At 35.5% G+C, this 10,369-nt stretch overlaps 1 protein-coding gene across 1 annotated transcript in view; it reads right to left on the bottom strand.

Annotated features, from left to right (window-relative positions):
• Positions 1–1,620: 1,620 nt before the first annotated feature.
• LOC138705892 (uncharacterized) overlaps positions 1,621–10,369 on the bottom strand; it is a 250,743-nt gene continuing 241,994 nt past the window's right edge. The window contains exon 4 of the mRNA XM_069834630.1: positions 1,621–3,087. Coding sequence (XP_069690731.1) covers positions 1,802–3,087 — 1,286 coding nt within the window. The 3' untranslated portion in view covers positions 1,621–1,801. The remainder of the gene's footprint in view (positions 3,088–10,369) is intronic.

Below are 10,369 nucleotides of genomic sequence, written 5' to 3'. Positions count from 1 at the left end.
AGTCTAATGTGAAGTTGCCATCCTTTCGCTTTCAAATTTGTCCTACTATTGCAATCAAGCTCACTCGCCTCATTTCCGATGTACTAAATTCCTCCATCGTCCTCTAAATTCATATCTTATTGCTCAAAATATATTCCTAGTTGAGTTCATCTGATGATGTTAAGTTATTATAGCGAACTCAATTTTCAAGGAAAGCAAGATCACTAGCAGGGAGCTCTTATTGTATTAAAATAAACATAGATATAGTATGGGTATAATCTACAATCGGGACCGAAAAGTATTGGCGATAGTATCGGGAACTGCAATATCATTACGCCATCAAATCAATTTTCACAGCTGCGTTGCGTTACCACAGGAATTTGTCATGCAACAAGAAAAAGCTTGGGTGCATTACTATATCAGTATTTGTGCAATAAGAAAACTCAGATCGTATTTTATTCGATTCAGTTCAGTCTGTTGTTATCTACGTAGCCTATTAAAAAAATGAAATCGCTATTTGGACGCGGCAGGATTGATCACTTATGCTATATTGTTTTTTCTGTCGATGTTGGTGACGATGACGATAACGATAACGATATTAAGTATCAGATATTGTGCAGATTCTTTTCTTTGTTTTCAGTTTGCTTTGTTAATTCTTTTCTATTACTTTTTTCACAGTTTGCTCTTGTAAGAATTAACGACAGGTAATTTAAATATTATACATTGAAATAAATGTGCCTAAACTCCCCCGAATTGTGCTCAACACGATTACGGTTTTCCATTTTAGAAAATGCAGAATAAAACAGTCAAAGTGATCGTGATCGTGGTGTATACGTAGAGTTAAAGCTGAATTGTAACCTTTGCATACGTTACAGCCGTGCAGAACCTCATTATGTTACGATAGATATGTTGTATACCGTAACATTTTCTTTCACTCTCTTATTTTGCAGTTGTTTTCAGCATTGTAAGATAGCAAACTTTGTAGCATATTTCTCGGTTATTGTCCTGAGGGAACTGATTATAAATGTTACGAATTTACTTTCTCATTTATTTTGAAAGGATTCTCTTGTAAGTTAATGTTTTACATACTTTCTGCTCTTAGCTAACATGAATTTAATTCTTCAAGCATCCTAGAGCGATGTAATGCTGTTCTAGGTACCTATCTAAGTATCTAGTACAAAGACCTACATGTTCTCTATGTGGAAATTTGTGGGATATTGTGCATTTAATTTTGCTGTTTTATACACATATTTATTTGTATGATCGTACATATTTGAAGAGGCCACTGCAAGAATGATGGATGTCATTTGGAATACATTTTACAGGAGAAGCAATTGAAAGTTTGGAATGCTTAGCGCTCAAAGCTTAACTGTGATTTTTCGATCATTACTGGATAATGGCTATCAGTGTTAATGCCATATAACTCTCTATGTATATTCTATATGTCTTAAGCTATGCATTGACAGTCTTGGTTCATTTTCGAAAAGAAAGTGACATCCATCATTCTTGCAGTGGACTCTTCATTTTTTAACTTTTTTTACGTTTTACCACAGTGGTAACATGACGTTGTAGCTTGCAGGAAAGATTGTCACATTCCTCTTTTCAAGGAGAAATACAAATGATGAAATAATTGCTTCAGAGTTTATTGATCATTTAACCTTGCATTTTATTATGTTTAAATACACATATATCACAAATATATAACATATAACAATTTATGGTATATATTTCTTACTAAAGACATGAAGAGACTTGTTATCGTTGTTCCCTTGATGCATTCAATTTCCCCAAAAATATGTTGCCATGTCATCTGTGTTATTACCTACGATTTGCTTTTCGAACTTCCTCCTGAAGTTTTGCTATTGTGCTGGTTTGGAAAATAGTGCCTTTCAAAGCTCTCGAGTTCTCGAACGACGTCAGTGTTTCCGATAGAGTCAAGTATCCGCGGTGACTGATTTTCGTGAATATTTCTCACGACGTTTCCACCTCCGATCGGATCGAGTTCTCGTCCGACAAGATGACCTCCACCAATTGAATCTAGAGCCCTTACAACATTCCCGCCGCCAAGTGAATCAAGACCTCGTCCCACGAGATGACCGCCGCCTATTGAGTCCAAACTGCGGACAACGTCTCCCCCAATGGAGTCGATAGTCCTCAGTGTGTGTCCTCCACCGATAGAGTCGATGTTTCGTCCTACAATGTTGCCACCACCAATTGAATCAAGGTCTCTGACAACATTGCCGCCGATTGAATCTATAGTTCTTAAAAGATTGTTACCGCCTATGGAATCGAGGGATCTGACAACATTGTTACCGCCTATAGAATCCAGGGACCTGACAAGATTGTTGCCGCCAATTGAATCTAGAGACCTGACAAGATTGTTGCCACCAATTGAATCAAGGGATCTGACAATATTGTTACCGCCGATTGAATCAAGGGATCTGACAAGATTGTTGCCACCAATTGAATCGAGGGATCTGACAAGATTGTTACCGCCTATTGAATCCAGAGATCTGACCAGGTTACCGCCACCAATTGAATCAAGGGACCTGACGACATTTCCTCCCCCAAGAGAATCGAGATTTCTCACCAAATGACCACCACCAATCGAATCGAGACTTCTTCCAACTACATGGCCTCCACCGATAGAGTCGAGGGCCCTGACTATGTTTCCTCCGCCGAGAGGGTCTACACTTCGATCGACGATGTTGCCTCCGCCAATGGAGTCCAGTTGTCGCACAACATTACCACCTCCGATAGGATCTAAGCTGCGACTGACAATGTGGCCTCCGCCGATCGAATCCAGGCTGCGGCCTATGATGTTACCCCCGCCAATAGAGTCTAGACCCCTTCCTGCCATGTTCCGACCACCCATTCGCTCTAGGTTTCGGACTATGTTTCCTCCTCCGATGGACTCCAGTCTTCGCACCAAATTTCCGCCACCAATCGTGTCCAGACTTCTTACAACGTTGCCACCTCCTATGCTATCCAGATGTCCCAGGTTCTTGTGTCCGAAATATTTCCTTAAATTCTTGATTTGACGTTCTTCCCAATGATCCAACGAGTCCTCCAAGTCTTCCGTTTCATCTTCTTTCTTTGACAGTTCACCTGTGCACAAAAATTCATCATGAAACAATGGAAATTTAAGGTTTACACAAAATATTTTAAACTGTCATGCATGTGAAATACATGTGGCCCCAAGCTGAATATTGTAGTCAAAAGTCAGAACATAGAGGCATCTACTATTCTTATGAAGTCCTTATTAAATAAAACAACTTTTTGGAAGTTTTCAAGTCAAATAAGCCAATTTATAATTTTAATAAATAAGTTATTAAAATTAAAACTTTTTGGAAATTAGGCTATTTTAAAATATCAGAGCTCAAACAATACAAAATGATCCTTGAGATCTTTCTAAATACCATTCAAAATAGATAGGTAAAAGTATGGAAAAATGAAGTATCTACTGAGAGAATAAGGAGAGAAGAAAGAAATCACAGTTAAATGTAGGGTTCAGGATCGCTGTTTGTTCAATCTTTATTTTAGAATTCACTTCCACTAATATATTTTGATCAGTTTAAAAATTCAAATATGATCAATTAAGATCTTTCTGAAGTCCGTTAATTGGGCAATGTGGAGAATTCCATTTTTGAGACGACTACACGCGTAAGGAGGAATTAACTGACCTAGTCAGAGGGGTGATAAAAGTAAAGAACAACTAACAGAATTGTATTATGAAATGAGTAAGAAATATCTGGACAAATTTGACTGAAGCAATCAGAGGCAGGATTATTTTGCACGCTGTAAGTCTACCACACAGAACTCTCGGCTTTATTTTATTCGAAAGATTTTTATTACTCTTAAATCTCCACCGCTCTTGGTCGAGTTTGAACCTACACGATAACCATGTATCACTGAGGATGAATTTTTTACTAATTATTTCAAAACGTCTTTGTAGGCTATATAGGCACTTAGACAAAAGAAAAGTCATTTGTAAGCAGAAGTCTGATTTTTTCATTACTATGAATCAGAAGTTTTAGTTTGTTTTAGTTTTTGAGATTTTAAAATTGTATTTTTGAATGTTATATTAAATTTATATATAGGCTACTGTACTTCTGTAGTTCATTTTTCTGCTGAACAGAGATGTTTTCAGAAATGAACCCGTTTTCCTACCACCAACAACCAAGTTGCTGTAGTTCTCAATCACATACATTTCTACATCATGTGGCAGCGTCCGTGCTAAATACAGATATTTAGATCTTACATCGAATTTTCACTTAATATTAGTAGAAGTTATCTAATTTTGTACTAATATGATTTTGAGATGCGAGCTGAATGCGGAATATGATATACAGCGGAGTCAAAATTACAGAGAAGTTCAATAATCTACTAGGACATTCGATAAGTAACGGCAACAATGCTGTAAATCAATGCTCCTAGCAGTGACCATTGAAATCTTGTACTACGTAATAGAGTAGCGATTGTTTCATAAATTTCTAATGTTAAAAGTCTCGAAGTAGCCATTATGTTGCAAATACAGTTGCTCTTTCTGATTTGTAGTGAACAATACAGCCCTGAAGGTACGAACAAAGGTTCTTCATAAAAATCCAAGTTGCAAAATAAAAACATGTAATTCACTGGTTTGGGCATTACAAGAAGAGAAGTTCTACCATACTCAACTATTGCAAGTTGGGTGGAAGAGAGACATTCGCTTTCAATCACGAGTTGGCATCCGAAGAGCTTTAGATTGATCCACAGTCTAGTATATACAGTACAGTCACGAAGCTCAATACGTAGTAAATATGCATCCATAGATAGTTTCTAACCACTGGGATCGCTACTATCGCCTCATTACAGACAATGCGAAATAGTACCTGCACAGTTGATTGTTTCTAGTACCCTCATAAACTCAAGCTTCGTGACTATATACTGGACTGTGATTGATCAGTGAGAGAGATATCGAGAAATGCTCTGAAGGTGGAGTCCCCCCCGTCTTCCAAGAGTTTGGCAACGTATTGTTGACACGGCAGGAGACTATATTTGAAGTATGTAATGTCAAAAGTAATCTAAATAAATTTAGTGTAAAACAGTAACTATGTTGCCATTACTTTTCGAATGTCCTAGTAGTTTATTCACAAAATAACTAACATATTTTACGTTTCACTATCTCATCACAACTTTGATTATTGTAAAACATTGCGGCTAATTAAATGTCTCACACCATAAACTTATCAAATATCTGAAGCGGAATGAAAGGTGGAAGTTTCAATATTTTTCGAAAAATGTATGAAATTATCTCACGTGAATTAAAAAAAAAAACAAAATGTTGGAAATCATTGTCTTTTCTTTCCCTTTTTTATATTATATAATTTAATGCGCAACGGTTCACGTATTCGGGATTTACGGTAGTGAAGAATGTAAGCCAGAGGGGGAGACTTCATAACTGTTGAACCGTAATCGTTCTTAAAAAGAGCACACAAAGTGTATGTATTTGTATGTCGATTAGTTTTTCTGGATAGTTGAATGATATTTTTATATTTTATGTTTTTACACGCTTTACTCTGTGTGTAGCTTGCATTTGTAATGTTATATTCTTGCGCTGGTAAACTCGAGAACCCTCAAGGGTCGCACGTACATATCGAATTTTACATCTTCGTAAATGGATTTTAAGATTTCTCGTTCTATCACATTAGCCACTGAGCGCTGGCAGTTTTATGCGGTTGATATGTCACGATCCGCATTTCTCACTTGCAGTGCTTCCACGTTTTATCGCTTTCAATAATTTTAGACTGCGAGCTCGTGTGATTGCCACTGGCAGGCGGCAGAGCTGCAGGCTTGGTGATAGGTAGTAAATGTAAAATAAACCTAATTCCCTGTTACCACGTTATGGCACTTGGTCGTATATTCTTGAGAGGTTACTTTTCTACTGTGTAGTACTGTGTGGCACGTATAATAAATGACGAAATGACTTAAAACATTTTTTTTTAAATGATGACTATGCGTCTACATACCACTCTTATTATGCAGTTTATTATTAAAAGTAAAATCAGAAAACTTTAATTTGAATGAATTTTGTGAACTAAATTAAAATAATTATCAATACAAATTAGGTCTTTCCGGCCACAAATCTAGCGAAGCCGGTTTTGTTTGCCAACAGAAGGTGGATGAATAGCTTACTGCAAAGAGAGAATTGTGTTTTCATTGCATTCTGTATGTCTTGTTTTCTCTTATCTCTTGAGCCTTGACCTTGTGTCGTGCTATCCACATATCCAAGAAGTCCCGCTATTTGTAAATATCTAGTCTTCATAATACCAACAGGAGTAACTCCGAAACAAGTCAGTGTCAAACCTTTAAAGGTAAATATTATGATCATGGTGATAACTTATACAGGTACAAATGATTATGAAGAAATATGTATGCGATTTTTTGTCAGTAACATAACTATTTTCTAAAAAAAATAATGTATATAAAAAGTACACAGCATTTAGTATATCTTAACGAATTAAGTAGTAAGAGGATATGGATAATAATGAATGATCTTATTGCAATTATGAATGCGTGTTTCATGGATAGTTAATTGCATGTCCTAGTATCTGAAACTTAAGCAAAGAAGTGGTTTTAATTTAACTTCACGTGCACTGATAATCACAATCGAATCTCTGTTTAGATAATGACAGTCCGTTTATTCGCAATGAAGGTGCACGGACGGCATGGTGATAAATCTCCGTGTTTTTATGATCTCGGCAATAGAATGACGTAGTGAGGTCGGCACCACATTCCGACCATGTTTTTCTCCGCGGGAAATACTCGGTACTTAATTTGACAGGAGATTGAATGGATGTCAGGGTCTTCAGAAAGTTTTGACAACGAAAAAGATCAGCACACAAATGGCCCAACCCAATGCATGGGAAATATCTATTTGTAAACGTATAGGCCTAATGGTAGTTGCAATCTCCAAGGAGAAGTTGAGAAATATGCTTGTTTGAGAGCATGTGATTGAGAGAGGGAGAATATTTTGAAGTTAAATTCGTATTTGGTCATAGAGTCATATTATATTCATTAATAATAAATGCGGAATGTTAGTTACAAATCTGGCAAGGGCAAAGTACAGATTTTATTTTAATTTTGAGTAGTCTGTGTTTATATTTAACGAGAATTGTTTCTATTTCTGTGAACATTTTCCGTCTACAGCGTAAGTGCGAGAAATTGACTATTTTTGTAATTTATTTATATAAATAAACTTTGCGTACGTAATTTTTCGTCAATTTTCGTCGTCACTTGCTGTAAATCCTGTTGTTCCTTTGGATTTTCCCTGATTCAATACGTATCAAATTTGTTTCGATTTTTTTTATTTCAGTAGGTTATTTTACGACGCTTTAAACAGCTTAGGTTATTTAGCGTCTGAATGAGATGAAGGTGATAATGCCGGTGAAATGAGTCCAGGGTCCAGCACCAAAAGTTACCCAGCATTTGCTCATACTGGGTTGAGGGAAAAAACCTCAACCAGGTAATTTGTCCCAACCGGGAATCGAACCCGGGCCACCTGGTTTCGCGGCCAGACGCGCTATTTGTTCAGATCATTATACTGTTATTACAGAATTGTTTTCTGGAATGAGGATTGTAACATTTGAAAACTATTTTAACTCTATTATTACTTCAAGATAGTTTTGCTGACTTTGCTTACTTGCTTTTGAAATATAATAATGAAAGGTAGCGGAGTCATGAAAACTTTATGAAGTAAATGCGACTTCTCATTCGATGGAATGTTAATGTTATTCAAGAAAAAGTAATATTTTAGTGTACATTTTGCAACATTAAATGTGAACGAAAACGCTGAGATTAGTGCGGAAGTATCTGGAGATAAAACGCATGAAAAACGAGTTTAAGAGGCAGTAAACAATACATGAAAGAGAAAACTAGAAATTAAAAGCTGTTTGATAGCTAAAACAGAAAGAAGATTAAAATTGATAAAGAGATTTCGCCATGGACACTGAAGCACTGTTACTTGAGGCGTTCAGAAGTCAACATGATTAACTCCTTTTCCAAAGATTTTGAGATATTCAAGATTAAAGTTAAATACACATACTTAATTCTGTGATGTAGTCAAGAAGAATACTACATTTTGTGGGCTTTTTACTGAACTATGGAGTTAATCACATTGAGCACTGAAAATATGCTCAATTTAATACACTGCCAACTTATAAACTATAAAATAACCAAAAGTAAAGTTAATCATGTTGACTTCTGAACGCCTCACTTCAGCTAGCACTTGGTGAAATATAGCCTACATATTTCTAAACAGCCATTCCTTAACGTTAGGTAATCGTGCTAAAAAGTGATGATTATATGGTAGCGTGCAAAAAGTACTTTTAATATTACCGCGAAAAGTATTTTTAACATAGATTTTCAATTGAACTGATTGTAAATTGTTTCTCACCAGAAGTTACAATACATGGCAGAAATCGCAACCGATCAATAAAGCGATTCAAACAATGGCGGGCTTACTTTTAAAAATGACTGGTTTTGTTTAAGAAATGTAGACAAATTAAATAAATTACTTTAACTATTTTATTGATAACTACAATATATGAAACAATTAAGTTAAATGTAATTACGAACAATTAGTGGGTACCAGGATTTGAACCGGGAATCTATTGGTCAGCAGTTGAATGTTTTATCATTGGGCTATATCGCCGCTCGTTTTAATGTAACAAAGATTCAATATTATAATGGAGAGAATACAACAGAGAAGAAGTCGGGGGGAATAATTGTCTATACCAGAATGGCCGAACGGCTACCTACAAAATAGTGTACGACACACATTAAAATGATATTATTTTTTATGCAGGATTGTTCCACTCAACCTTGTTTGAACGTATTGAAAACAATTTCCAATTATATGTATTGATTACAACATTAAATATTATCAGCGAGTAATTACTGAAGCGGCTGTGAGATGAAAACCGCCAAGTAGTGGGCTACACTTGATCCAGCATTTTCCATAAATTGTGCTGGGTTAGACAGCATTTACTGCCTCATTTGCATGAAACAATTGAAGAGATGGGTTCCAAACTGGTCTAAGTCCAAATGTCAAGTTATGAGACAAATGACAAAAACTGAAATTTGACTCCCTTAGATCTGTTTGAAAAAAAAAAAACAGAATGCAACTAAGTCAAGACTCGGGAGAGTTTGTTAAATAAACTTACATGGTTATAATATATAGGTTTGAAAAGGATAAATTAAAACGTGAATAAAGCAAGTAGAAATAAAATAAAGACTTAGGACACTTTGGAATTCATCTCTTCAATTCTGCTGTGTTTAAACGGATGTAGGAACAAGACTGAAGGAAGCATTTCCACACATTGGCTTTGAACTTCGAAACACATTTCAGAAACATTTACGAGAAACACCTTCAAGGTAAGATTAATGTACCAGCGTAGCATGGATTATTGTCTCCCTACTGTCGTTATTTCTGTTAACCGTCGTTCGCTATTTACTGCAAACAAATTCGATTATCGTCGAAATTTTACTACCATCGCTTTTTCCGGATCACATACCGATACATTCCTGTTGAATAACTAACAATGGCATGATTTCAAGCTTCATTAGTCAGGTGTCCGAGTGTTTCGTCGTGTTATGAATCATGTGGCCAGGATGCCGGAAAATCACAATTGCGACATGAATCGTGAAATTTTCTGCATTATTCAGCATTTATAAAGCTTTTATGTCAAGGTGACACAATAAATGTAGTGGATTAAATATGTTTTGTTGTAGTTCGGAACGAATAATTATCATAGGTTAAGTTCAAATTTTTAGCGTCGTTTTTAAAAGGATTGACAAGCGAAAGAGAAACTAGATATATGTTAGTTCGTGTGTGAATTCGGTTCATTTTGGAGTTATCGTTTTTGTAGATTTATATTTGAAATTTAAAATCAAATATTTGTAAAAAAAAATTGCAAAAATTCCATTCCAGCATTAAATTCAGAACTGTGTTTTGATTTAATTAAAAAAAAAAAACAAACGAAAATACGATCATTATACATGTCTATATACTGTTGTATGAAAGTTACATTAATTTACATACACTACATAGGCTTATATGTCTAGTTTCATTTTCTAACTTTGATTGTAATCGTAAGAAATATGAAGATGCTATTTGACGTGAGATTAATAAAAAAGCAATGGCTAGTTTAGAAATACAGTAGCTTGAAATATCTGTTAGTTATTATATCAGTAAAACTAGATAATAATTTCTAATGCGTAACTTCTAACGTTTTCCTGTAGATCATATAAGTATGTAAACATTGAGGCAAATAAGAGGAACCGTTCAGTTCCGTAAGAAACTAACATTTAATTACGAGGCCAGTGACATGTGGAACAAAGAATAATCACA

Source organism: Periplaneta americana, chromosome 9 (genome assembly GCF_040183065.1).
Source record: "Periplaneta americana isolate PAMFEO1 chromosome 9, P.americana_PAMFEO1_priV1, whole genome shotgun sequence".
Lineage (NCBI taxonomy): Eukaryota > Metazoa > Arthropoda > Insecta > Blattodea > Blattidae > Periplaneta > Periplaneta americana.
The sequence above is the reverse complement of the archived record's forward strand: the minus strand, read 5'-3'. Positions and strand labels throughout refer to the sequence as shown.